This window comes from Simochromis diagramma, unplaced genomic scaffold (genome assembly GCF_900408965.1).
Source record: "Simochromis diagramma unplaced genomic scaffold, fSimDia1.1 OVJJ01000421.1, whole genome shotgun sequence".
Taxonomy (NCBI): Eukaryota; Metazoa; Chordata; class Actinopteri; order Cichliformes; family Cichlidae; genus Simochromis; species Simochromis diagramma.
Window position 1 is genome coordinate 10,752,941 of NW_024387250.1, and position 27,655 is coordinate 10,780,595.

Below are 27,655 nucleotides of genomic sequence, written 5' to 3' on the forward strand. Positions count from 1 at the left end.
ATGCTGAGGCATTCCCAAGCCAGTCTAGATGCTTAATCTGTCCAGTGTGCCTTGGGTCTAACCATGGCCTCCTCCCATGTCCAAAGAGGACATGCCCCAAAACTCCTTTGGGTTGTCCAACTATCTTAACTGGCTCCTTTTCAATAACGAGGAGTAGCAACTCTCTGAATTCCTCCTGAATGACCCAGTTCCTAATGCTATCTGAAAAGGAAAAGCACAGACACCTTCAGGAGGAAGCTTATTTCCCTCACATGTATCTACCATCTCATTCTTTCAGTCCTCTATTGGCTGTGATTTCCACTGCTTGTCCCTCTGTGGTATCTTGCAGGATCCTGGTAGGTGAGGTTTATTGGTCAGTCTCCCTGGAGTATTTAAAAGCTGACTGTTTCAACTTTTGCAGCAGTTTTGGAATGGCCTGTCTACCAGCAGAGTTCTCTGTTGTATGATGGAAGCAATGTACAAAGCATTTGGTACAACTGGTCTGTTGGCCCTTCTTGCTTATGCTGTTGCTGAGAAGAGCAAAATAATAATGTACAAAGAACTGAAAGAGTAACAAGTGTTAAAAGCAATGAAAAGTGTCCATTGCAGACCAGTACAGCATCCACACTGATGCTAATGATGCACCAGACAACAGCAAGACCATAAGGTATTTGAACTCCAGTTGAACTGCAGCAACTAATTCCAAACCTAGAGTTCACCATTTTATAAGTGAGTCATGGCCTCTAACTCGGAGGTGCTAATCCCCCACAGAGGTCCTTTTATCTTCAATAAATAAAGAATAACTATACTTTTTAAATTATATTTTTGTAGTAAACAAACCCTAGATGCCAATAGAAGTGCTGTCAATGCCCACCAGGGGGCTGCAGCTCACACTTTGGGAATCACTGCAACAGGGGGTTGAGAGAACTCATTGGTACGCCCCTGAAATCAGACTTTATGCTGGTGTCAGGGGGACGAAATTTAAAGTTTGAATTGGTGCAATGATTAGTTGAACGTGTGCTGTAAACTAATTAAAGAAACACTTGTTTTGCCTCTGGGATATCTGTAAATAGTTTGCATTGCTGCGGCAGCAGCCACGGGGCGGGATATAACTTCAGCAGAGTGCGCGAGAAAAAAAAAAAAAAAAAAAAAAAAAAAAAGCTCCTTTGACGTCAGCAACGGTAGGTTTCAGTAGTCCAAGATGGCGGCGGAGAGCGGGTTGGTTAACAGAACTCACTTGGAGAACAACTACAGCCACGGACTCGATGGCAAAGGTAAAGTATTTTTATTTGTGCGAAAAGACGTGTGACAGCGAGCTGATGGGGAGAGTGAAGCCGGGACCGCGTTTACGAGTTAAAATGTTTATGTTTCGGTGGTCTTTGTCCCAGTCAGGGGGCTTTACCGTTAGCCAGACGTTTCTGTTTTCAGTTGGAGAGACCCGTGGTGTCCTGCCAAATGCCCCGGCCAGAATGTGTCTAGTGTAGCTCGCAAACAGAGGCAACTTGGTTTAAAGTCTGCGAATTTTACTTGAGTTGAAATGAGGGTTTGAGTCCTCACTGTTAAAGTGTGGGTTTTTTCTTAAGTAACTTGGGGAGAAAACGCAGCTGTAGAAAAGTGATTCCGACCCGGATACAAAATTCAAACGCGACACCTGTCTGCTCGTTTGTCCGGGCCGTCACTTTCACCTGGTTTCAGGAAGGACCCACGGCTTGTCCGCGCTTTTTTTTTTTTATTTTTTATTTTTTTTAAACTTTCCACATCCTGCATGCTCACTTTGAACTGCCTTAAAGTGCTTTCATGCTTAAGTTTGAAACCAATGTCCTTAAACCGGATTGTAGGCAATACAAATCGAGTAACGTCGCGCTAATCTCATCCCACTAATGACTGGGATATTTTTACATACCCTATAAGTAGTCTGCTCACTTTGTTAGCAGACCTAAACAAGGTAATTGCCAATCAGATTCGCATTTGCTTGTGTTTTTTAGCAGAAAATTAAAAATATCATAGCCATGATCCTATGAAGATAATGTAGATCATTTGTCTCCTTTTTCCATTTAGTTTTTTTGTAATTCGTTGGGCATCTTTCTTTCCCTTTAGACAATAATTCTGATGGCAAAAGAGCCAAACGGGACAGGCAAAAAAAAGTTTTTTTGTATTGAATTTTATGTATTTTGTATATTCCTTGGCAGAGTTACATTAGCCTATTGCCATTGAGTGTAGTTGTGATGTAATACAAAGCTCTGACTTATTAACAATTTTAACACAAACGCGAGAATTTAACGTTTTCCAGATGATGATAACATGTCTTTGTGATAAAGCTTCTTAAGCCTTCTTTTCATCCCAGTGGGCAACTTCCATACCATGCTGAGGAAAGTGGTTTTGCCATTTGTGTTTTTATTTTCCCTCCCCACACATTTGTCACACAGATAACCTGAGTAAATACAATATTCAGTTTTTAAATGAGGATGTAATTTATTAATGGAAAAAAGGTTAGCTATCTGGCCCTGTGTATAAAAAGTAAGTAGCCTCCCTTATAAAATGTCACAAAAATGTGTTTAGTCATCTTTCACTAGTCACACCCAGCCCTGATTACTGCCAGACCTGTTGAATAAATAAATTATGCAAACTGAACCTGTCTGACAAAGTGAAGTCGGCTAAAACGTCTTAAAAAGTAACACATCAAGGAAAACTCTACTGAAACTCAACAAATGAGAAACAAAATCATTGACATCGATCAGTCTGGAAAGGATTACAAGGCTTTGAAACTCCAGTAAATCACTGTAAGAGCCATTATAAACAAATGGAGTAAACTTGGAGCAGTGGTGAGCTTTCCCAGGAGTGGCCTTTGGGAAAGTATTCTGTGTTCTGATGAAACAAAAATTGAAACTTTTTGGAAGTCAGGATCTGGCCTACTTGCTCTAATTGATGGAACCATAAATTCTACTCTCTACCACGAAATCCTGAAGGAGACTATGTGACTAGCAAGTTCAACCGCACTCACATTATGCAGCAGTACAACGATCTGAAACACACCAGAATAGTCCAATTCTGAATAGTTTAAAAATAATCGTTTTGGAGTGGCCTAGTCAAGTCCAGTCTTAAATCCAATTGAAAGGCTTTGGCATGACCTTAAACAGGTTGTTCAATCTCAAACCCTCCTGTGTGGCGGAATTAAAGCACTTGCGGAGAAAATAGTGGGCAAAAATTCCTCCACAGTGAAGTAAGACTCATTGTTATAAGCCCTGTGTGTGGCACAACCAGGTGTTAGGTTAGGGACCAGTTACTTTTTCACACAGGGTCAGGTGTTTTGGGGCTAATTTTCCTTTAATAAATTAAATCATTAAAAAAATGAATATCTTTGTCTAATATTAAAATTGGTTTGTTTTTAGTTATAAATCAGAAAGGGGCAAATACTTTTTCACAGTACAGTACATTTCATTGTCTGCTAAAACTATATAGCCTACTACCTCAATCTCTTATAGCATAACTTTTTAGTAGATTTCATTTTAGGGTACGAAAGCTTTTTGACACCCAGGAAAGGGATTGTGACCTTCCCATAAAAGGAAAAATCCACAGGACTATGATAAAAATACTTTTAATCAGTTTAAAAGTTGGGTTTAGTTTACTTAACCTTAAAATACACGTTTGGTTATCAAATGACCATAAATAACATGAAAAAACATTTTAAGTAAGATAACTGTTTACATCAATAGATAACCCCTGAGAGAGCTAGATGTCATATAAATAGTCTAAACCTGCAAAAATAAATAAGGCAACTAAATCTATATTCCTTTACAGGTAGAAAGAGAGGTGTGGAAGGATTGATTTCAACATGCAGCAAATTTTACAGGAAATCTGCCATTTTTTTTTTTTTTTTTTTTTTAAGATTGTGCCAGGCTAAACCAGCAGTTTGCATAGAGACAATTTTCATTTTACCTCATTAAGACTGTGGTCAGGCAACAAGATATCCTTTTCATGTTTAACCCTGTTAAACAGACTGTTTGATAAAAGATTGTAATGGCTTTTACCTGCAACAGTTCCTTCAGTAATACAGTGAACAGAAGTGGTGTGCTATATCTTTGCTACCAGCTGTGTGTAACAGAAAGGAGAGGCTGCAGCTTCACCATAAACCATCATATAATAGCTATTGGTCTAAATTGGACTGTTAACTTGCCCATGATACTTTTCACCGTTTTACTGAGCTGTGGTCATAATGGTATGTTGAAATCTACAGTTAATGTTAAATGTTGTTAAAACCTGTCACATCTTTCCCGTCTATGTTGTCATAACTTCAACTTGTTTTACAAATGTAGAAAATGGTCTGTTGTCAGCAGTTTAATGCCGCGTACATTTGTTAAACCAAGTCAAAATATTTGACTGAATACTAAAGAGTTGCTGCTGGGACAGTCAGGAATCCTTATCGTGATAACCCTTATGTCTAGTTTGGAACACACCAGCTGACTCTGTGGCAACAACAACATTCACTCCGGCTGCTCTTAATCTGCACTTTGTCCTCGCAGACTTCACATTGGTCTGCTTGCTGCAACACAACATTTCCCCTTGTTGACTCGTGTCCAGAGAGGCCAAGTCAGGTTGTCTTTTAGTGTTGGAGTGCAGGGAATTTAGCATAGCTGCATCTTAATAGCCTACAGTGAACTCCTCCTTCTTTATGCATTGAATAAAAAAGTATCACCTAGTAATTAACATGTATATTCTGGATGTGCTACGGCTGGAAGGAGTTTTAACCAGGCTTGTGACTAGCTGGTGTTACTAATCTGTGGTTGCAACAGTAGATTTTTGCTTGAAATTTTCTCCTTTTTTTCCCCCCCAACACTTTAAATGCCATTTTTCTCTCTTGTGACTCAACTAGAAATGTTATTTGTTAATTGTTTAATCATGCTTGACTAACTGGATATGATGTTGTCTTTTTATAGTACAGTTTTATTCCCAAAGGCCAGTTTCTTTGTAATTTTTGCACTCCTACACAGACATTGCCTGTTTAAAGTAGGAAACATTCCATATTTAGACAGCTGCTTAAGTTACTGGACTGTAGCTTTATCAAAGTCTGCCTCAGATGTAGTGCAGGAGTCGAGTGGAGGGGGTGAGGGCAAGGAAGCTCATTTGGGATATGCTGCTGAGATGTAGGCTACCTTGCATACTATTCTTGCACTTGATAGTTAAAGATAACTGTGTAATGCTTCGGAAACCTTACTGCACTAACCTGATGTTCACCTCTACAAATGACAACATCTTGTACTATACTATTGTTTCCTTTACATTTCTTGTTAATCTTTCAGCCATTATTCAGATTTCGACGGTATAACTACAGATCACTGCAGGCACACAATGCACAAGTATTAGTTCTAGCAGCAGTATTGGTCAGTTGCAGACTTGCATTCTGTACATAGATTGAGCACAGAGGAATAAATTGCCCTTTAGCGTCCTGATTGTGTTTACATATTGCTCCAGTGCCGATTAGAGCTGACTACACCACAAGCAGCACTGGTTTGCATGGTTGTTTTACACTTTGCTTGTTTACATCTTTCTGTCACAGAAATCGAGATGTTTCAATCCATCCCGAGTAGCATTGGAGCATTTCAAACAATAGTTAACTGATGGGGATTGTTTCACATTAACACTTACACTTATTAAGAAAATAAGAAGAATTTGTCTTCTAACATCATCTAATGAGGGATCTAGTGTTTAAATGGCTTGTCAACTAGTCATGCATATCTCTAGGATTTGTGTGCTGCTTTATGCTTGTGTGATGCAAATTCCTCATCATCAATTGTGTGTCAGGGAATCGTGTAGGCCAGTTAACATCTGCTCTGTGCCATCATAAGATAACAAGTTAAGGAGGCTAATTTTAGGCCTGTCCTCATTTTCTGGAAGCGGAGGAGCAGGGCAGTGCATTTGCTAATATATCATGAAGTGTTGTAGTGAGTGCACATATCAGCAGAGCTAATGGGGTTTTACTGTCTGTTATGCTTTCTTGCATACTCGGCCTGTATTGTTTTTGTTTTGCAACATAGGCCCCTCAGAGTCTTAGCAGAATAGTGTCTTTGTGTAGGTCTCTGCAGTCTGTGCCACTTCATTCTGCTAAGTGTTGCTTTGGTCTTGATGGAAACCTGCAGTGCCACAGACTAAGGAAATGCTCAGGGCTAATTTGTGTGCAGAGGAGATTACTGTAACTGCCCTGTGCTTACAACACCGCTGTGGCCCGTTTGCAGCTCCAAGAGGGTCTTTGGGTGTCCTATTTACAGTTGTTCTCTTAAGAAATATCACCTGATGTTCTCAAAAGCTTAAACTGTTAGACAGCTGTAATTAATCTTCAGGTTATTTAATTAAAAAAAAAAAAAATTGATTGTTTGCTTCTCCTTTGTGAGAAAACATTGAAAAACAGTGTTGTTGAACCCTGAAAACTTAGCGTGAGGTTCCAAAATATTAGACTAATGGTAAAGTCCAAAGATCCACATTATTAGTAGAAGTAGAATATTACAGAAAGAAAAGAAGCAATACATCATAGATGAGGAGCTTAGAAGTCCAAGTATCACACCATTAGAAAAGTTTGACCCATCACCACAGAACTTTCTACAACCTTATATATTTCAGAAATTTTCCCTTTCCTTTACTTTGGTACATATAGAAATTTATTATGGAAGTAAAGAATTAGGTAGACAAATATAACAGGAAAAAGGTTCAGTTAAGTAAGGCAGGACACATTCTTTGCTTCAACGATATTTAGTCAATCACGCTTGCATGCAAAGCCACTCCCAAATCCAATTTTGAGCTAGGAAAAACTTGGTTATAAAACTTATTTTGAACATTTAAAATGTATATGAAGTTAAGCTTAAACCCTAAGTTCACACTTAATGGGTGTCTCTCACAGGAAATACTGCTCCTTAGTTGCTTTAAAAGTTCTGCAAGAAGTTGAGGCGTTATTTCTATTATTTGTGTATTTCACAATCTAACATAACTGCCCAAATGGCTGCCGATCTGAGCTAGTTTTTAGTACGCTCTTAAACAAAGAATAATCACCTTTGTTACTTTCCACCATTGCTTTCCTTGCTGCAGCTGCTTATATTCTCTAAAGCACGCCAACTGTTCTGTGCTGGCTGTGTTCACTGCTGTGCTGCCAGCAGTGAACACAACTGTCACAACTGAAGCCCTCTGTTAGCTGATGTTCTGGTCATGTGCTCTGAATATTTCCTGATTGGCTTTGTTTTCCTGAGAAAAGACCTGTAACCAAAGTCATTTTCAAAAATATTTATTTCCTTTTTTTAAAATTTTTTTTTTATTTTTTATTTTTTTAAATCGGCAAATAATTCAATTTTGGCATTTTTCTTGATTTAAAAAAAAAATCTTTTGTGTACATGCTCTACCGGTACTTGCACAACTTTTTTTTTTTTTTTTTTTTTTTTTTTTTTTTTTTTTTTTCTTTCTTTAGGATTTCCACTTTATCTAAAAACATGCTCAGTTTCTGTAAGAGGCCACGGACTCTCAAAACAGACTATTAATTTCAAGACTTGACTTTCTTGTTTAGTTAAAATGTTCGACTGAAATTTGTGTTATACATAAGTGATAGCGCTTCTTTTTAAAATAACTTTCTTGTAAAATGACTAATGGCACAGCTTGTGGTCATGAATAGAAGAAGTTGTGTATAATTACTCCATTTGTTTTTCAGTTAAACACACTAGTAATGCATAACCTTCCACTTTCATAATTGTGATGTCTTATCTTGTATTGTCAGTTTTGTTACTCCTGATAAATGCTTAGTATCTTGATGGTGTCTATGAAGCAGGAGCTCATAGTTATACATTTTTTTTGTAAATATCAGGACTTCGATGGAGGTCATGTACTTATCAAGAATGCCAAGCAAATTAGAAGAGACTGGTCACGTTGCTTTCCTGACAGCCCATTTGAATCTTGTGACAGACGTGACTGAGACAACTTGGTATGAATGGCTTGTAACCCAACCTGTTTCATAGGCTGTCAATAATTTATATTTAAGTACACAGTGAACTGTATATTTAAATAGTGTCATTTTAGCCTTTACCTGTGAATATTCTGAATCTTTAAAAGAAAAAATGATACAATGTTTTTGTTTTTAAAGATGATTTTGTATGTCATTCAAAGATGCAAGAAGCCATTCATCTGTAAATAATAGATTTTGGAGTTCATCAAACTCATGTTCACTGCTTTTATGCCAATGATACAGGAAGAAATCAGTTTTTAAGGAAAGGGATTTAAGACTTAGTCAATATTTACAGAAATTTTGGGGAAAAGGCTGAGAACAACACTAAAAGCACTGTCCTGCTGACTTACTTTACTTGTCCTTTTTTCCTGGCCCTTTGTGATTTTCAACACACAGCTATTTTAGAGCTTGACCTAGATGAAGGGAACCAGAGTGGATAGCAGTATTTAGCCCAATACACAAAGCTGGAAAGAGTCCCGTCTTTAGTTTGATCCATGTGGCATTTGTTTTTTTTCTCTCTAGCTTTACAGATCAGTAGTCTAAAGGAAGTTATTTTCCTTAGAAATAAGGAAGTAAGCTTTTCCTTAGAAAATAAGCTGGTCGCAAAAGTCCCGTTTCTCACTTTATCTTTTATCATCTAGCATGGTGTTATGTAACCACTTTCATTTTAGCTTTTTATCTCCATTTGGTCTTAGGCTCTAAAGGTGTCAATGGATTCAAAGATTGCACCATTTCCCAACGCAAGGCTCCAAAACCTGAAGCGAAATCTGAAGATGACAATGATTTGTTTCCCAGAACCATGGATTTGGGCAAAAATATCAGTCCCACCCCCCAACCAAAGGAAGGGAGTCAAGAAAAAGATGTGAAGGTTTGATGTGTTTTCTACCATATTAGTCTATTAATGAGATTTAGGATATGTAAATATAACAATACTTTTATAAATGTTTGAAGTAAGCAACACTTGGGAGAATAATGTGACCAACTGAATTCTTTGAGGGTCTACAAAAATCACCTGAACCTCCCTGACAAACCTGACTGTTTGCAAACTTGTGTCTTCAGCCTGTGGAAGAGAAAAAAGTGGCCGGGCCCATCCAGATTGTCCAGGCAAATGAGCACAACTTTGAGCTGAACGCCACGGCACTGGAGGAAGTCTTGCTGCAGAAACATGTGAAGGACCTGAACGTGGTTGTTGTGTCTGTGGCTGGAGCCTTTAGGAAGGGAAAGTCCTTCCTGCTGGATTTCATGCTGCGCTACATGCACAACCGGGTGAGACGACCAACATGCATTTCTGAGCTGCCTCTTTCTGTCTGAGGTTTGCATCTTTTTCTCTCAGCCCGTGTGGCTGTTCTGGCTTCCTCCCACAGTCCAAAGACATGGAAGTAATTCTAAGCTGGCCATAGAGTATGGGAACATGAATGAATGCGTCTTTCTGTATTAGTCCTGGACATACACTAGAGACCTGTTCAGGCTGTAATCCACCACTTTCCCTATGACTTCTGGGATAAGCTCATTAAATTACACTGTGTCAGACCTGTTGTTGTTGTTGTTGTTGTTGTTGTTGTTGTTAAAGAATCATTATTTAATCATATTGGTACAACCCGGAGCATTAAAGATATTCTTTAGATATAAATAAAGACAGTCAAATTGATGTCTCCTCATATATAAAATTTACTACTTTCATTTGTACACAGTTTCACTGAGCTGAGATATAGATTAGTGCTAATTTTGAACCCAAGATGTGTTTACATGAGCTAAGTAAACATAAGAGTTTATCCTTGCTCAAAGGGTGACTATTGAGTAACATTTTCAGTCAGTAGAGATTGTGAAATTGGGTAGAAATGAACAAGGACAGCAGAGGACACTTCAACTAGTACTTGCATGCACAGGTGACGAGCAAAGACAAGTGCTTCCAGTTTTGATTTTGTACTGAGATACTTGCTGAACCAGGAGAGTAAGATTTTGAGTGTGGTCCACACGGTCCACGTGAGCACAGTATCTTGTTTATTTCCTATAGAAGTGTAAACGGTGAGTCTTTGAGCCCCTCTAACAGCAGTTGGACACACAGAAGCAGTCAGGATCACCTTACACTTATTTTCAAATAACACGCACGTGAACACATACCAGGAAATACAAAAGGGTGTTGCAAGTATGGTATGGTTGTTGGGCATGAACACGGGCATTCATGAAGTTATTGATAATTAATTCAAGTTTATTCATGACTTAATGTTACCACTAGACTTAATAAGTGTGTGCAGCTTTTTTTTTTTTCCTTTTTATTACAGGGAGTATTGTCTGCAGGTATTTATTATCTGTCATCACATTACACTTGGACACAGCACAGATATGTACTAATGGGGAATCAGTACTCTGATGTACTCTGACCTTTAAATCACACATTTGCTTTGAAGCTGCATTTCCTATTTGTGGTCAGTGGGATAAACATTCATTGTCACAAAGAGTTACCATTAATTGACGTTTGTGCTCGCAATCACAGCAGTTGACTGGCAAAAATATACTATATTATATTATATTATGTGAAATTCTACATTAAGAAATTTTTTTTTTTATTCATCTGTTTGTTCAGCTTGTGTTGATATCTCTTTGAACAATGTTTAGTTGAAACGTGTTGCTGTAATCATCATAGATGCTATAAAACATGTTGATTGTAATTAACCTTTGGTTGCTTTTCCTTCATTTGGCATACTGCATTAGTCTTACATGCACCATTCCAGAAACGTTACAACACACTGCACTGACAAAAGACCTCGGGATCAGCCCCATTGGGCAGTGTACCTGTGCAATTTTCACTTTTATCTTTCATCCTCTCCCAGTCTTAGACAGGAATTCACATGGATCTAGATGACAAACAACCTTGGTTTTCATCTCCCTCTGTTCCCTTCTCTGTCTCATCTTGAATCTTTCCTTTTCAGGATAAAGACTCATGGATAGGAGGTAATGATGAGCCCCTGACTGGGTTCACCTGGAGAGGAGGGTGTGAGAGGGAAACCACAGGAATTCAGGTCTGGAGTGAAGTGTTTGTGGTGGAGAAGCCTGATGGCGACAAGGTAGATACAACACCTCCACTCATTTCCAGACATATTTATCATGAACAGTTATTTTAATCTTTTGTTAATGAATTTTCAAACATTTCGACACAAACTTGTGCTGAATGTGTTTTGAACTTGTTTAATCTCATCCCGACAGGTTGCTGTGCTCCTTGTTGACACACAAGGAGCATTTGACAGTCAGTCTACCATAAAGGACAGTGCTACAGTTTTTGCCCTCAGCACAATGACCAGCTCTGTTCAGGTGATACTCAAAGCATGTCTTTTCTTTAAATATAATATATTTACATATTTATTTTAACATATTAAGATGCAAGCCTTGCATTACATTTAAGTTCTGTTTTTTGTTTTTGGTTCTTTCAGGTGTACAATCTCTCTTCAAACATACAAGAGGATGACCTGCAGCACCTCCAGGTTTGTGTCATTTTGTTTCTTCTCTCACCAAAAAGTACCATCAGAATATTCAGTTCTTTCATTGTCATTTATTTTTCCTTTCATTTGAAGCTCTTCACTGAATATGGCCGTCTTGCAATGGAAGAGGTGTCCGAGAAACCTTTCCAGGTACTGGCTTTTTCTGTTCGCTGTGTGTTTGTTGCAATTCACAGTGTACATTGTTTGAGGTTTGAGTCAGCCCTTTTACTGAAAACAAATGTAGTGTGGACAAGTAAAAGTAAAAAAATAAAAAAAGAAAGAAGAAAAATAGCCTCGTTTATTTCAGTTACAATGTTGTTTTGTTTTTGTTTATTTTTTTTCATAAAATGAAAGATATTCTCTGAGTTTCTGTACTGTTGGTTTTCTCTTTTAGTCTCTAATGTTCCTCATTCGGGATTGGTGTTTTCCTTACGAATTCTGTTATGGAATGAAAGGAGGCAATGAATTTCTGGATAAAAGATTGCAGGTGAGAATTACATTTCAACGCAGATTCAGAAAATAAAAGGGGAGAAAAGTGTCAGAGGTTACAGGCTTCTAGACAGAAGAAACCTACCATACCCTGATGTTCACACAATGATTATTGCTTCCTGCAGCACAAATAATTTTAACAATGTTCCTGTTATGGATGGCGCATCTCTTCTTGAAAAACACAAAAAGTCAGTAACAAGCTCACATTTTCACTGTGTGTGTCGATGCAGGTTAAACATAATCAACATGAAGAGTTGCAGAATGTGAGAAATCATATCCAGCACTGTTTCTCCAACATCAACTGCTTCCTGCTGCCACATCCTGGCCTGAAGGTGGCTACTAACCCAAAATTTGACGGCAGGCTGAGAGGTGAGAACAAGGCAACAGTAGTAATGTAGACTAATGGCTAAAGACATGGTAGGTGCTGGTTGTACACGGAGCCTGCTCAAAACATTGCAGATTGGCGCCTATATGTTGTAGCTGTTACCTCAGCCAGTTTCAACTCTGCTGTCACTCCCTTTCCTGTTCATGGCAGTTTTTCAACCAGTCACCATTGGATTTATGCATAGCATTGTCCCTGTCAGGCTTAAAACCAGAAACTTGAGAGAGAGACAGAGACAGAGAGAGAGAAAATTGTTTGAGTGGTATTTCTAACTTCAAAAATGATACCTGTCCTAACCCTTGCTAATACTGATAAAAATAGAATTACAACATGTCTTCAGAGTGCCAAGTTTTACTTCTAGGATTATGTTGCCAAAGCTCTTTGGACTGAAATTACACAACTTTCCATGTTTTAGACATCGATGAAGACTTCAAAAAAGAGTTGGCCCAGCTCGTGCCTCTTCTTCTGGCACCGAGTCAGCTGGTAGAGAAAGAGATCGGAGGCAACAAGGTCACCTGCAAAGATCTTCTGGAGTACTTCAAGGTGGTGCATAATTTTAAATAAATACCAGTCTATAACCAAAATATGACCTATTGTTGTTAAGATAAAATTACATTTAAAAAAACGACAGAGGTCTCAGTGTATACAGGATTACAGCTGCTTGCACAAATGATTCCAGTGCTTTTCATACTGACCTCCTGCACTACAAATACAAAGCTTCAAATTGTACACCCTTCTGCCTTTTTTTGATAAATCACAAAAGCTTGAGAGTGAATAAACGACACATAGCAATCCAGAGCTTTTGGTAAACTGTGGTCTCACTGACAAAAGTATTCAGTTCTTTGTCATCAGATTACATTTCTCCAACTTTCCAAAATAAGTGTGCCCAGTCATACTTGCATGAAATTTTATTTAGGGGTTTTTGCAGTATTAAATCATTTTTAAAGATAACATCAGCCTTTTACTTGGAGTACTTGTTAAGTCACCTACCTGCCAGAGTGTTAACTAAAGAAACACTTTGGTGATGCTGAGACTCATTTTTCTTTCCTGCAGGCTTACATAAAGATCTACCAGGGAGAGGAGCTGCCTCACCCAAAGACCATGCTGCAGGTCAGTAATTGGGAATCTTTTAAGTCATCTCATTTTGATTAGGGTTGTGTTCAATCTTTTTGTCTTTCATTTTTTGATAGGCAACAGCAGAGGCCAACAACCTGACAGCTGTGGCAGGAGCCAAAGACCTGTACAGCAAGAAAATGGAGCAGGTAAGGACCGGTTTATCCCTGATATTCATCGTGAATGAAGTCTAAAAGGTGTCCAAGTCCAGGGAGCAAATATGGGAATATCACTGCCTGATTAATTGACCTGCGCTTCCTACCTGATAATCACCTGGCATTTTGGGCAATAAGTTTCAGGCTACATTTTCCAGCCTGACAATAGTCCCTGAGACATTGCCAGTGCAGTAAGAGTGTACCTGGATAGAAAAAATCCTCACAGTGAATAATAAAGTTAACTTAAGTTCATTAGAATTGTACAAACTCTGCCTTTGCCTTATCAGTGCATTTCTATGTACGTTCGACCATGTTTCAGTAAATCACTGCAGCGTCCTTCCTTTTTTCTTTTTCTTTTCACAGTGCTGTACTTTGAGTGCTGGTAATTCTGATCGATCTAATTTTCATAGTATCGCAGTCAAGTATTTGCATGGATGCATTAAGTAGATGAAAACTATCTTGCTGACTAGTTTTACATGACTGACTCAGGAAAATGCAGTAAATATTTTCCTGTGTAAATGTAATAAGGTACCAACAAACAAACAGAATGACTTAGAATTTCATACTACTTAGGAATAAAAATTTAGAAGGAAAGACTTTCTCCTGATATCATCTCCTCCTCCCTACAGGTCTGCGGTGGGGATAAGCCTTACGTCGCCCCGGCTGATCTGAAGCGCTGCCACGAGGAGATCCGCGATTACTCTGTGTCTTACTTCCGCTCTGTGAAGAAAATGGGGGGCAAGGAGTTTTGCCAGCGCTACCAGAATCAGCTGGAGTCAGAGCTGGAGGAAACCTACACCAACCTCTCCAAGCAGAACGAAGGCAAAAACATCTTCTACGCAGCACGCACCCCTGCCACGCTTTTCGCTCTCATGTTCATCACCTATGTGGTGTCTGGAGTGACGGGTTTCATCGGCCTGAGCACCTTAGCCACACTGGCTAACCTGGTCATGGGCGTGGCGCTGCTGTCGCTCTGTGCCTGGGGTTACGTGAAGTACTCAGGAGAGTTTCGGGAGGTGGGAACGATTATTGATGAGGTGGCAGAAGCACTCTGGGTGCAGGTGGGTAGACAGTGTGAGAGGAGGGAGAAAAGTGTGTCTCTGTGTGTGTGTGCACAGACTTCAATCGACTGGCTTGGTTTTCATCTCCTTAATTTTTTTATGGTGGTTTTTTGTTTGTTTGTTTTTATTTTTTTGTTGATATTGTGGCATTCCTTTTTTTTTTTTTTTTATTTATTTATTTATTTTTTTATTTTTTTTATTTTTATTTTTTTTATTTTTATTTTTTTTAAGTCCAAAAATCAGTAATAGTTCAGTGCCTTTATATACTGAAAGCTAGCCAATAAGAAGGAAATCATAGTGCAGAAGCACCAAAGATCAGTTTGCAATAGAGGTTTGTCCTTTTTACATTTAAACCGAAACGTACAATTATGAACCTTATCGATGCATGAGTGTTCATCAAGCATAATGATCAGCCAGTTGTAACTCAAAAGAGACAGATTGACAACCATTTGATCTATTAAACTATATCTCTGTTCACTGCGTCATACAGCAGCAGCAAAGCAACGGTTACTAATGGGAGAAAGAACAAGGCTAACAGCAAAGAGTCAGTAGTTTGTTTTTCACAAATAAAGACAACATTTTTGATTTGAGCATCTTGTTAGACACTTATCGAAGCGCTATTTGCTTGTAAAGTAGCCAAAAAAACCTTGCAAACTCCAAGAAAGGCTTTTGTGAGGCACTACACTAAAGCAGGGACACATATATATTCTGCGTCCACAAACTTAATCATCAGACGGTTAGCACGAGGGTCCGTGCTGACGTCTGCGTGCCTGCTGGTTTTTGACCATACGAAGCATGGGCTCTCCCATTGAGAATTTACATATCATCACATTACATTTACATTCTGTCAACCAGGAATGACAAGTATAATCTAGACTTAAATGTGAGAAACTAGTGAAGGGAAATTACAGTAGCTTGCAGCCCAATCTGATGCTGAGATGAAGTGAGAGTAGTTTGAATAATTCAGGTGAATAATTGGTTATGTGGTCCATCTTGGGCCAGTTAATTATTATCCTTCTAATAATATCCACAGAGTATAAATCTGATGGATTTGTGTATTTGTTCTTACTGTTTTGTGTATTTAGTTTAAGTTGAAGCTTAATGTAAAAGTCATTATGTTAACAGCTTATTTTTCTCCAGGTTCATTATATCTGTGCACATCTGGTTTATTTTCTTCCTTCCATGCTTCTCTTCCTCTTTGTCTTCTAGCCTTTTTTTCTGTCCTCTTATCCTGTTATCCTTATATTCACTTCACCTTACAGAGCTCCAGTGAAACCCAGCCAGCACATCCTTCATCCTCGTTTGTTTGCCTTCCCTATTTTTTTTTTTTTTTAAATATGTTTTATCACTCAACCTTCCTGTCTCTGTTTGTGCCTCTCCTGCTGTTTAGAGGATGGTAAGAAAGGTGAGCAATGTTGATTCCAGTTTTTGTCTGCCTGCACCATATCATTTCCTTCTCTGTTCTGATTTTATTTATCATTTTATTTATTTTTCCATCACTTCTTTCCCACGGCCTCTTCCAGTATCAGTGCCTGGTTCCCCTCTGTTTAACTCCCCCGTTCCTCCCTGCTTTCCTCTCAGGTCATTTCCAAACTTTTGGAGCCCGTCAGGAGCTGCCTGGCGTGGCCTATTTCTCTCCTCCCTTCCCTCCCGTCAGGAGCAACACTGGAATTGAAAGCTCTGTCTCCTCTCAACGACAACTACAAGAAGACCAACTAACTGCTGGTCAGCTGGTGGATTTGCAGACTCGTAAACGTGTATATCTTGTATCAAAACCTTCAGTTTGCTGGCCTCTTGATTTTTAATTTTCAGTCTGTTGATGCTGGATTTTTGTACTGGGTGTGAGCACGGAGCACGTCTGGGACACTGAGGCTGCACAAACGGTTTATAATTTTATTCTGTGTGGATAGAAACAAAGGTTTTCTTTTTCCTTGGCTTTGTTGTGAATCACGCGTCTTAAGAGTTTTCAGTTGTTTCCCTGGTCAGCACTTTGAAAAATACATCCTTTTTTTGTTTTCATTCCTTTTAAGTGCTTTACTTCCCTAACCTACTTTCTTTTAGTTTCTGTCTCCTTTATCGACTATTTGTAACTAATAATCAGTTTGATCATCCGTTCATGCAGATCCTTTTTTTTTTTCTCCTCCTGCAGGTTCTGAAGCCAGTTACTGAGCAATACATGGGGGATAACATGAGACAGACAGTGATGAACTCTATTAGAGCCAGCTTGACAGAACAAGGCTCGCAGCAAACAAGGTTAAAGAGTGATTGATGCTCTTCCTCCTCAACTCTACCTGTTATCTTCATCATCATCATCCTCCACTGACTCGGCGTGTTCAGTCCTAGAACTGTGAAACTAGTTCAACACCAAAGCTGACCCACTTTTTTTGTTTTTCCTGCCAAATGTCCTTCATCACATAGCTGCCCCCCTCTTTATTTGCCTGTCAAGGACTTGAGGCCCTCTGCCTGCTCTGCTCTTCATCGCCCCCCAGTGCCTCAGCTCAGATATTGCATGTTGACTGAGCAGAGTCCAGCCTCCTGCCAAAACACCTGACAAATCTTCTCCAGTGTGCCATGCTGCATTGTGATGCATACTGAAGGCTGACACACGCGTACACACAGATTGATGCTGGTAGTGAACTGCACTCGTATCATGATTAAGCTGTAATTCAGGGAAAACTGACACAGCTGTGGGCAGCTGTTATCAGCATTGGATGCAAACTGAATTCATTTCGTCTTACAGGCCAGCTAGGTTTACTTCCTCTTCTGCCTGGTGATAGCTTGTCCTGCAAGAACAGACAACTAATCGACTTAAAAAGCTCATGAAGATGTGACGCTCAAGTTTCTCTTGATTCTACTGAAGTGAAAGTAAATTAAAATCTGAGTCTGAGGCAATTTAAAGACATTTATCTACCACTGAAAATGTGACTTCTGGATAAAAATCAAAGCTGTAATTCTTTTTTTTCTCTCTCTTCTGTCTGCCTCCTTTATTAGTTTTCTGCACTACATTTGGAAGACAAGTTAATCAGGTAACATTTGTATAATCCACATCTGGGCTCCCATCTTTGCGCTTGTTTCATATTCCATTATTATCTCTTGAGTCTCAATCCTCTTGTTCTTTACGCGTTATATCTGGACTTCTTGTAACAGACCTGACAGATTTTGGCCCACTGCATGCTGTTAAGAGGAGCTGTGTTATATCATGAGGAGCTTTTAGAGTCCAGCTATAGTGAGGTAGTTCAGTTTAAGTCACTAGTGCTGATTGTTTGCAGTTTTAGGACCTACAGGCTGTAAGTTTGACTGTTGCTTTGGGAGCCCCAGCTCAGATGTTTTGTACATTATTTACGGTAAATTTGATGCTTTTGTTTTTTTTATAAACCTTATTAAAGGATTAAGTTTGAGGAGCTATGTTTGTCCACTTTCTTGCTGAAAGTTGGATGAGAAGATGCGCATAAAGCAACACTCAGCTGCTGGTTAGTTTAGCACAAAGACATGATTCAAATGAAACCAGTGTCGGTGAAGCTAAGCTGATCAGCTTTTACTTTAACTGACACAAGTGAGTGCTGTAGGTCTCGTCTTCTCAGCTCGCTCCCCAAACCCCTTACCTGACACTTTACCTGCCTTTTTGTTGAGGCAGCTGTCAGAGCTTCGATCTCCAGAATGAAATGAATAAAATGTGCTTGACTGTTAAATGATCTAAATAAATCTACCCAGTCGGTTTAACTCGTCACACCTGTCTTTTTCACATCGATTCCATCCACTGCTCACCTTAAGCACCAGTCTTGTACTGTACAGTCTTTTGTTTTTTGGTTGTTTTTTTTATGTGTTCATATTACAAATCGGGCATGTACGTTGGATTAAATATTTAAATAAACTTTGTGTACATTTTATAGCGAATCAGTTGAAAATGGTTATTTTTTTTGTTTTCCTCTCTTGTTGATCAACTTACCAGTCTGTGGTTTAAGAATGATAAGTTGCTGCTGTAGGTTTAGTTTCTCCACGTGAGAATTGACGTTAGCGGAAACGCGTGAATAAATCTGACAGGAAAAGCTTTTGATTGTGATGAGCGGGCAGGAGAAGGTGTCTGTCTCTTTTAAAGATATCTCTGGTAATTTATTTTTGAATAAGATGTTTACCTTAAGAATAAATCATCAACACAACTCTTTCGGCTCCTTTTGTCTTTTATTCCTTGATGGAAGCATCTAAAAGGACCAGCAAGCAACACATGTATGTCGTGTATATGAAGAGTTGTCTTAACTGGGAAATGTGAAAATTTTCTGCAGACTAACCAAACCTTTAATCCAAAATCTGATCATCACACAAGTGTAACAAAAAAAAAAAAAAACACACTTCTTTGCATTCATTTAATTTGTGTTTCAAACACAAATTAAATGAATGCAATAGGTTTGGATTCATTCATTTTGCCAAAGGGATTAAAAAGATTCCACTGTTTATTAGGGGTGCAACGATACTCGTATCGATATTGAACCGTTCGATACAGTGCTTTCGGTTCGGTACGCATATGTATCGAACAATACAACATTTGTAATTTATTTTATCAACTTTCCTTCTGACGATGCTGTCTGTGTTGAGCGCTCAGTGAATCTGCGTTCGACTACTCCGCCTAGGCTGCACTGTCGAGCGCAGATCCACTGAGTCGCTCAACACAGACAGCATCGTCAGAAGGAAGAGCGCAGGGCAAGCTAGCGAGACAGAAGTTAAGCTCTCCTTGCAACATGGCAAATTGAAACCTCCCCCACCCTCATTCAGATCTGGCATTTGGAATTATTTTGGTTTTCATGTGACGTATGACCCTGAAGCTAAGCACGTCATGGACTAAAGTAAAACAGTATGTTGGATGTGCCACGCAATGCTCAATTACATGGGTGGGAACTAGTGTGTTAGCGCAGTTAGCTCGTTAACGTGTTGGCCGTCTAGCCCCACGCATGGGCGATCAGGGGTAGCTCGTTAACGGAGATTTGCCGTGTTGTGGCGTTAACGTCATTTCAACGAGATTAACGCTGACAGCACTAGTGGGAACACAACGAATATGACTGCACATTTACGCCGACATCCTAGTGCAAAGACAAGTGGAAGCAGACAAAAACAACAAGCATGCATGCTACAAACTTTACCCGAGTCATTTAGACAGCCGTTAGCACATGATTCTCCTTATGGGGACCTGATATGTTTAATATTGTGGCGAGCTCAGACAAGGTGGAGACGGAGGTGTCGTTTGGTCTTGCTTCCCATGAGCTAGCCAGGGAGCACAGCCGTTTATTGACATCTGCAGAAGAACACTGCCGCTAGCTAACTGCTCAGCGCGGCAACCGCACAGCAACAACAACACACAGAGCGCCCTCTGACCCCGGAAGGACACACCGTCGCAGCGAGAAGGCGTCACCCGTCACTATGGCAACATAAACAAAACCCCGAACAGCCCTGACCCGCTACATAGCCCCCACCTAAGGGGTCAGTCGTCCCCGACGACCCCATTGCCCCACACAAAGTCCTGCAAATGTCCAGGTGCCTTCTTTTGGCGCACCGGCCGGTCACGACCGGCGGGGGAAAAGTCACTCGGGTCAGAACATGGGGTGCCACCATCATCCCACTTCTGACACCAATGTGGCGAGCTCAGACAAGGAGGAGACGGAGGTGTCGTTTGGTCTTGCTTCCCGTGAGCTAGCCAGGGAGCACAGCCGTTTATTGACATCTGCGGAAGAACACTGCCACTAGCTAACTGCTCAGCGCGGCAACCGCACAGCAACAACTACAACAACACCACACAGGGCGCCCTCTGACCCCGGAAGGACACACCGTCGCAGCGAGAGGGCGTCACCCGTCACTATGGCAACATAAACAAAACATAACTGTACAAACAGAACCCCGAACAGCCCTGACCCGCTACATAGCCCCCACCCAAGGAGTCAGTCGTCCCCGACGACCCCATTGCCCCACACAAAGTCCTGCAAATGTCCAGGTGCCTTCTTTTGGTGCACCGGCCGGTCACGACCGGCGGGGGAAAAGTCAGAACATGGGGTGCCACCATCATCCCACTTCTGACACCAATGTGGCGAGCTCAGACAAGGAGACGGAGGTGTCTTGCTTCCCGTGAGCTAGCCAGGGAGCACAGCCGTTTATTGACATCTGCAGAAGAACACTGCCACTAGCTAACTGCTCAGCGCGGCAACCGCACAACAACAGCAACAACAACACACAGGGCGCCCTCTGACCCCGGAAGGACACACCGTCGCAGCGAGAGGGCGTCACCCGTCACTATGGCAACATAAACAAAACATAACTGTACAAATAGAACCCTGAACAGCCCTGACCCGCTACAATATGCTGCTGAGAATATAGCCCAGAAGAAGCGGATAGTATAGCTTTTATTTTGGAAAGAGCCATTTCTCTGTAATAAACTCTCTTTTCCAAAGATGAGTGATTCCTCAATCAGATACAGGGCTTGCAAAATCGCTAGCCCGATGTCCCGGGGCTAGCGATTTTTCCAGTCGGGCTACCAAAATCTATCTCTGCCCTGCCCGTCGGACTGTTGTAGGAAGGAAAAATATATGTCAATGCTTTTGCATTCTTTCGGAAATGTAGCTGGGTAATTATGTCTTTGGCATCGGTGAGCCACTGTCAATATGTGACATATTGAAATCCCGTTTGAATTTGCGCTTGATTTTTTTGCTTTCACTTTGCAATCGCGCGAACTGTGTATAGAGAGCGACAGCACTGATTGGTGAGTGATGATAATTTGCGCACCAATTCCTCTGACATCGTCTTATTAATCGTTAGCTTACTATGCAAACATGACAAGTGAAATCTCCCGCAGAAAGCTTAAACACATGAGAGGTTGATCGCGCAGAGAATCGCTGACCGTTATGTGTGTGTATGTGTAAAAGCAGCAGTATGTATGTTTTAGTTCTGCTGAGCCAAATAAGACAGGTCAGGGTGAAGAAGTGACAGCCAAAGAAAAGCTTACCACAAAACGGAAAAGGTATGACAAATCAGACTATAAGGCAAAAAGAAAGTGCAGCTTTATGGTTTCATGGACAAAATAATTTCTGTGGCTGCAATATGACCAGCTATAACGGGCTGCACATAGTGGTCCGCAGGTGCGCATTCGCTGTCAAAAAAAAAAAAAAAAAAAAAAAAACGCGCACAAGATATGAAGTTGCAACGCGTTTTTGCATACATAAGATTTTCTGGAGGAGGACAGACATTTGTTTAGAACTCTTAAAGATGTCGAAGAAGCTCCTTTAAGCAATTACTTTGGTGTTCCTGCACCTCCAAACAAATGTCAGAAGGAGTCCGAACCACAAAAGAAGCATGTATTCTCGGAAAAGTGGTTTCAGGAGGTGAGCTGGTTTCAAACAAATGATGAACGCACAGAGATGTGGTGCGGAATGTGCCGTGAAAATCCCACTCTAGCGGACAAAAACAGTGCTTTTTTTATGGACGCAAACGCGCGTTGCAACTTCTTATCTGGTGCGCGTCTTTTATTTTGACAGCGAATGCGCACATGCGGACCACTTATGTGCACCCGTGTAAATAACATAATGTTCTGCCGGGTGTGTTGTTGGTTTTCTCTCGATTTCTGAGTCGACAAGCGCCTTTGTTACTGGGACCAGTCATTTTAAGAAAGGCCCCCATTAGAACCCATGAGAAATGCAAGAAATGCATTATTGCTCAGTCTGCAATATCTTTCCCAGAACAAACACCAATTGCAAATAACATACTAAAAATAAACCTGAAAAATCTGTTTAGAACAGCGTACTATGTTGCAAAGAGAGAACTACCACTGGCAAAATTTAGCAGTCTTTGCAAACTTCAAAAAGCAAATGGCCTAGATCTTGGTTCCACTTGTCTCTTACCCGTGACTTCAGTGGAAATTTCAAATTCAGGATCTGACACAGACTGATTCATGTCCTACACAGTTCTTACAAGTTCATAGAAATTTCTGTTCAATTAGAACCAAGTATTTGAGTTGATGATTGTAATTTTTATACAATGTTGTCATTTGTTTTTCAACAATTTTTTGATTAATGTTTTGTTTCCTTTACAATATTATACTTTAATGTATAATATTGTAAAGGAAACAAAACAGGAAACAAAACATCAATCAAAAAATTGCTCTCTTTTTTATTCGGGCTACTTACATTTATTTTGGACTACCAAAAACTGAAGAGTCCCTGCCCGAAGGGCTACCAGGGATTTTGAAATTTTGAGAGCCCTGAGATATATTTATTTTTTTTAATTACTTTTGTTTCAGCAACATTAAATTAAAAAACTGTACTTTTGAGTTAAAATATATATTTATAATTTTAATAAATGACAAATTAAAAAGGCATGAACATTTTTTTGTATCGAAAAAATATCGAACCGTGACACCAAAGTATCGAACCGAACCGAACCATGAATTTTGTGTATCGTTGCACCCCTAGTGTTTATATATGTAAATACAGATATTTACATATATAAACATACAGGGTTTAACAAATGTGTAAGACCACCTGTTCAAAAACATTTTCGGACTCTGTCAAAACCCTGTTTAACCTGAAATCATGTTTTTATATACTCGAGCTGGCACACTGGAAATCTGAGGTCAGATTAATAAGGTGAACAGTTCAACTGTTCAGGAATGCAAGTAAACTAATTTGGCATCTTAAAAAAAATACTTTAGCCTTTTTGTGGATGCAAATTTGAACATTTGAATAACAATTATATTTTAGGGATAAAAATATCAGTTTGATCAAAGGGCTTGTGCATACTGGTGGATAAAACAGGATTCTAGTAATTAACAGTGTTGATTTAGGGCACCTGTGACATAAACCTGGTGGACTAAAGCACATGGTATACATACTCTATACATAGTAATAGTTCATGTGTTTCTTTCCTGATTGATAATGTGGAAAATGTTTGGGGAGGGGGTTGTTTTTTTGTTTTTTTGGTAACACTGCTTTTGATACTAGTGATTTAGAATTGTAAATCTCCAGAGTTTGAAAAGAATACATTCATTTTCTCTCCTAAATAATACACTTAAAATAGTATTTATCCTGTAGGATTATCGTATATTCCTACATATCTAAACATATTTAATGTTGCAAAAATTGAGAATTCTGGTTAAGAGATGAGGCGTCTGTTAATGTATTGTAAATGACTTATGGCTCATGTGCAGCACCAAGGAGCTGAGGCTCACATTTACTGTTATTTACAGGTTTTATCTTGATGTGAAGCATGCTGTCTTCCTATATTTAGAGAAGGTGAAATCAAAGATGGAATAAATGTTCACATTTTATTCCCTCCCACTGTAATCTGTAATGTAATGACTAAACTCAGTGAAGATGGAAAAAGATCTATTGAAGAAATATATCTTATTTTTTTTAAGGGTGAAAGGTTTCAGCCTGGTTTTGCTGGAGGTCTCTTCCAGTTGAAAGGAAGTTCTTCCTCCCCACCGTCACCGAGTGCTTGCTCACTGGAGACCTTTCTGCTTTAATTTTGCAGGGTCCTTACCTTACAATATAAATCCTGTCTGTGAATCCCCGGAAGAAAAGCTAAAACTAACAGGGATCTGACTAAAGACTGAAGAATATAAATCACCCTGAGACAGCTGCTGGTGTGAACTGGCACTACATGAATAAGACTGAACTGAATGGGCTTGGCATCGCTTATATTTGGAAAACAATTACACCACAGTCCCCAGGTTTGTTGTTTTTGTTTGAATTTATAGAGTATTTTTATAGTATGGATTTCTTTTCTTTTTTAGTTACACCAACAGTTTCTTCAGCACTGAAATGTTCCGAGACGTGAAGTGCTGCATTTCCAAAACTGACCAACAAGAGGAGCCAAAGTCTTAAAAATACACAGAATGACTTTATAGTGAAATACAACATTTTAATGGCCTGTGACAGACTCTTACCCACATTCAAACAGACTATAGAAGCCCAGACCAGAGTGCTTATAAACAAGCAGGCTGTTAGTATTCATATGAATCCTGTGTACAATTAAAGCAGACTTCTTAGAAAATAAAGCCCTACAAGGCCACCAAAATGCAACAAATGACCAATTTTTATCTCCTATTGAGATACGAACGGCTCCCCAAAATAAGCTAAAAACTACATTTGCTATAAAACGTACAGAACATTTAAAAGAGAAAATACGCCATTTTTAAAGTCCCAATCTCGCTCACATTGCCATGTAACGTGACTGACGGCTGCATGTTCATGATGCATTTATTCACGAAGTCTCATTTTTATCAGGTAGACGCAGCAATTTAAGAAAAAAACAAAACAAAACACGTGTGACATCTGGATGAGTCAAACTGAAGCGAGAGAGACAATAACAATAATAATAATAATAATAATAATAATCATCTGAAACTACAAACGCTCGCTAAAACAAAGAAGATTCAGCAGGAGAAAAAAAAAAAGTTATTTATAACCTCCGCTTTAGGATTCAGTCCATCTTTACATTCTTTGAGTTTTGACGTCTTTGTTGAGTAAAAAAAACTGAGCAGAGAGGAGTGAAGCAGTTCCTTAACCGAGTGATGGGTCAAGATTTCCCTTCAGAGTTCAAGATTTTCCCGTGTTGTCTTCATTTATTTGGCTTGATCCGCGTTAAAGACTGCAACGGTCTGGAGTGATTAACAGCCGCGTTTCATGTCTGATGTGTAAACGTTTTCAATTTACTGAATGAGCCACCGAGCACCATCTAAAAACCTCATTAACGACAGATTTGTTCTTTAAAACTGATTCCTTGAAGTAACTTATTTTAAAACATTTTAATCCTGTTTTTTTTTTTAAATAACAATTGATCAATGAGTCTGTGCTGTAAAGACTTTGTGCTCTTCTATAACAAGTACACTAAAACTAAAAGTTTTGGTTTTGATTTCCACTCAAACTATTGATCTGATCAGTGGTTACCAATTAGAAAATGTCCTCAAAAACAGGAGAAACAAAGGTTTGCACACTGTGCTGCTGAAAAAAAAAAAAAATCCCATTTCAGCTCTTGTTGAATGGATGAGTCTCAACTGTACACATGTCGAAAACTGAGGTCCTCTAGCCTGCTGTGCAGTCTCCTCTCTGTTACTGAAAGCTGCTCCCATACAGGATCATGACAGGGAAGGTGTTGGAGGAAAGGATGGTCCACCTAAATCTACTTGAGGTTCTACTGCAGGTTTTAGATCGCAGCCCGGAAACCAAAGGAGACAGCAGCTCCCAGTGCCAAGCCGAGGGACAAGAAGAAGGCCATGATGGCCCCCGCCGTCTCTGCCTCGTGCTGCGACACCTTCCTGTAAGGTGACAGAGGGATAAAATCAGTTAAGAATGAGTCGTTAAGGAACACAAAGTGGAGTGTCAGTTCTGCTTTGGTGCTTTTTGAGAAATGGTTCACAAGCTGGGAGTACCATCCTCATTCAGGTTTGACAGGGTTTCTAGTAGATGATGGCTTGGGCAAAACTTGAAGGTTGAATCAGGTAGCTGGGCTCTGATGAACACTGGCACTGAAGCATTCTGGGATTTTGAGGTTGGAGGTAATGACTCAACAGCTGGTGAAGTCTTAACGGTGAGTTTATCTTATAGATAGAATATGGAGAGGGGATTGTCTGGCTGGTTAGACTACCTTCAATGAAAACTTTCGTTTCATAAAAAACAAAAGGTACTGTTTGAATTCGGAAGGCCTATTAGCAAACAGCTTATAGTGCAGGGGCGTAATATATAGACAAAGAAGAAGAAGGGGCATGTATGGAGGCACGGTCCCACTCCTGAAATTCAGATTATTATCTCCACAAACACATTTGAGAACTGAAAGTTATGTACTGTTGGAGGGAAACAATCCACAGAGGCCAAATGTTGTTTGTTTTCCAGTCTATTCATATCCCAAATTAACATGCGAGTCTATGGGGATGGGTTAGGTTTATGAAGCCAGCCTCAAATGGTCACCAGAGGAAATGCAGATTTGGAAACTTGAGCACTGGCATCATTTTCAGCCCTGCTCACAGCCACTGATGTCCGCAGTAGTGTGGTGCCAGATTTGTTGCTGCTTTAGGTAGAAACACATACGACCGGTTCTACGTTAGGCATCCATTTTTAATATTTTCTCTCTGCCATTACATGTTATGTTTGTTTTGGGGATATCATTAAAGTAAAAGCATGCTGCAGTTACCTCAGTGTGGACACAGAGTTAAAACAACCAGCAGCTTTCAATGGAATTCATTTGATTTTTACATTTGATCAAATTTGTATGTGGTTCGCAGTTTTAACTGAAGTTAGAAATGGGAACTATTTAATGATTTATTCACCGACTTGGCTTCTGTAGCTCTCAAAAGCCAAGTCAGCAGATGTGTACGAATTAATAGTTTTCATATTGTTTTGATTTCATTTAGCCTTTAGAGGTCCTGTTAGGAACAAGGTTTTAGGACAGGCAGGAAATATTTCTCCCCCCCCCGCCCCGATGGGTTTGTGATTTGTAGGTGAGCAGTCCTTACTTGGGTCCAAAGCACATGCAGAGGCTGGCCAGGTATCCGTTGGAAAAGGAGAAAAAAATCATGAAGATGATGTACCAGGCATCATGGCTGAACCACACTGTTTGGGAAATCACACGAGGCTGGACATTACAGAGCATGAAGAGGGGGATGAAGACGACCCGCAGGCCCACGAGGATAGGAAGCCAGATGCTGTCCTTGCCCGGCTGGAGAGAGAGAAACACAAAGAGTATTGATTGTTTGTCAGACAAAAAAAATATTTGAAGAGATCTGTTTGGTCTCCAGAAACTAGCATTAGATAAGATACAATGCAAAAGAAAGCATGAATGCAATAAGTAATGAGATATAGATAAATTACAAAACAAGACTGTATAAGATTAAAAACTTTAGTTGATTAAACACAGCACATAACAAAACAACTTAAATATTGTGAAATAGCTCAAAAGATAATGTGAAATATGACAAAATGTCTCAATAACATGAAGAAAACAAAAAAATTACACCGACCAGAAAAAATGAAGGTAAAAATAAACTCAGTTCAGGC

General features: G+C 39.6%; 2 protein-coding genes across 8 annotated transcripts in view; one reads left to right on the forward strand and one right to left on the reverse strand.

The window, feature by feature from the left end:
* Positions 1–995: 995 nt before the first annotated feature.
* LOC120714878 (atlastin-2-like) lies at positions 996–18,787 on the forward strand. Of its 4 annotated transcripts, XM_040001448.1 has the most exons (16): positions 1,163–1,253; positions 7,817–7,933; positions 8,650–8,822; positions 9,014–9,220; positions 10,885–11,019; positions 11,159–11,263; positions 11,383–11,433; positions 11,524–11,580; positions 11,825–11,917; positions 12,150–12,288; positions 12,717–12,844; positions 13,355–13,411; positions 13,492–13,563; positions 14,199–14,630; positions 16,212–16,355; positions 16,780–16,889. In XM_040001448.1, the coding sequence occupies exons 3-15, from the start codon at positions 8,754–8,756 to the stop codon at positions 16,347–16,349; spliced, it is 1,683 nt and encodes a 560-aa protein (XP_039857382.1). In that variant the 5' UTR covers positions 1,163–1,253; positions 7,817–7,933; positions 8,650–8,753; the 3' UTR covers positions 16,350–16,355; positions 16,780–16,889. The 4 variants fall into 4 exon arrangements, with proteins under 4 accessions (XP_039857380.1, XP_039857378.1, XP_039857381.1 ...); XM_040001446.1 differs by lacking the exon at positions 7,817–7,933 and having other exon boundaries at positions 996–1,253; positions 16,212–16,385; positions 16,780–16,890; XM_040001444.1 differs by lacking the exon at positions 7,817–7,933 and having other exon boundaries at positions 998–1,253.
* A 5,712-nt stretch (positions 18,788–24,499) lies between these two features.
* Positions 24,500–27,655, reverse strand: part of LOC120714861 (equilibrative nucleoside transporter 1-like) — a 42,356-nt gene continuing 39,200 nt past the window's right edge. For all 4 annotated transcript variants that reach the window (XM_040001408.1, XM_040001411.1, XM_040001410.1 and 1 more), the window contains exons 12-13: positions 27,115–27,317; positions 24,500–25,920 (exon numbers count right to left, since the gene is read on the reverse strand). In XM_040001408.1, coding sequence (XP_039857342.1) covers positions 25,809–25,920; positions 27,115–27,317 — 315 coding nt within the window. In that variant the 3' untranslated portion in view covers positions 24,500–25,808. The remainder of the gene's footprint in view (positions 25,921–27,114; positions 27,318–27,655) is intronic.

Coding starts and splice junctions, on each gene's coding strand:
- LOC120714878 (XM_040001446.1), top strand. CDS start 1,181: ATGGCGGCGGAGAGCGGGTTGGTTAACAGAACTCACTTGGAGAACAAC. Junction 11,918..12,149: donor TTCTGGATAAAAGATTGCAG/GTGAGAATTACA, acceptor GTGTCGATGCAG/GTTAAACATAATCAACATGA. Junction 14,631..16,211: donor CAGAAGCACTCTGGGTGCAG/GTGGGTAGACAG, acceptor CTTTCCTCTCAG/GTCATTTCCAAACTTTTGGA.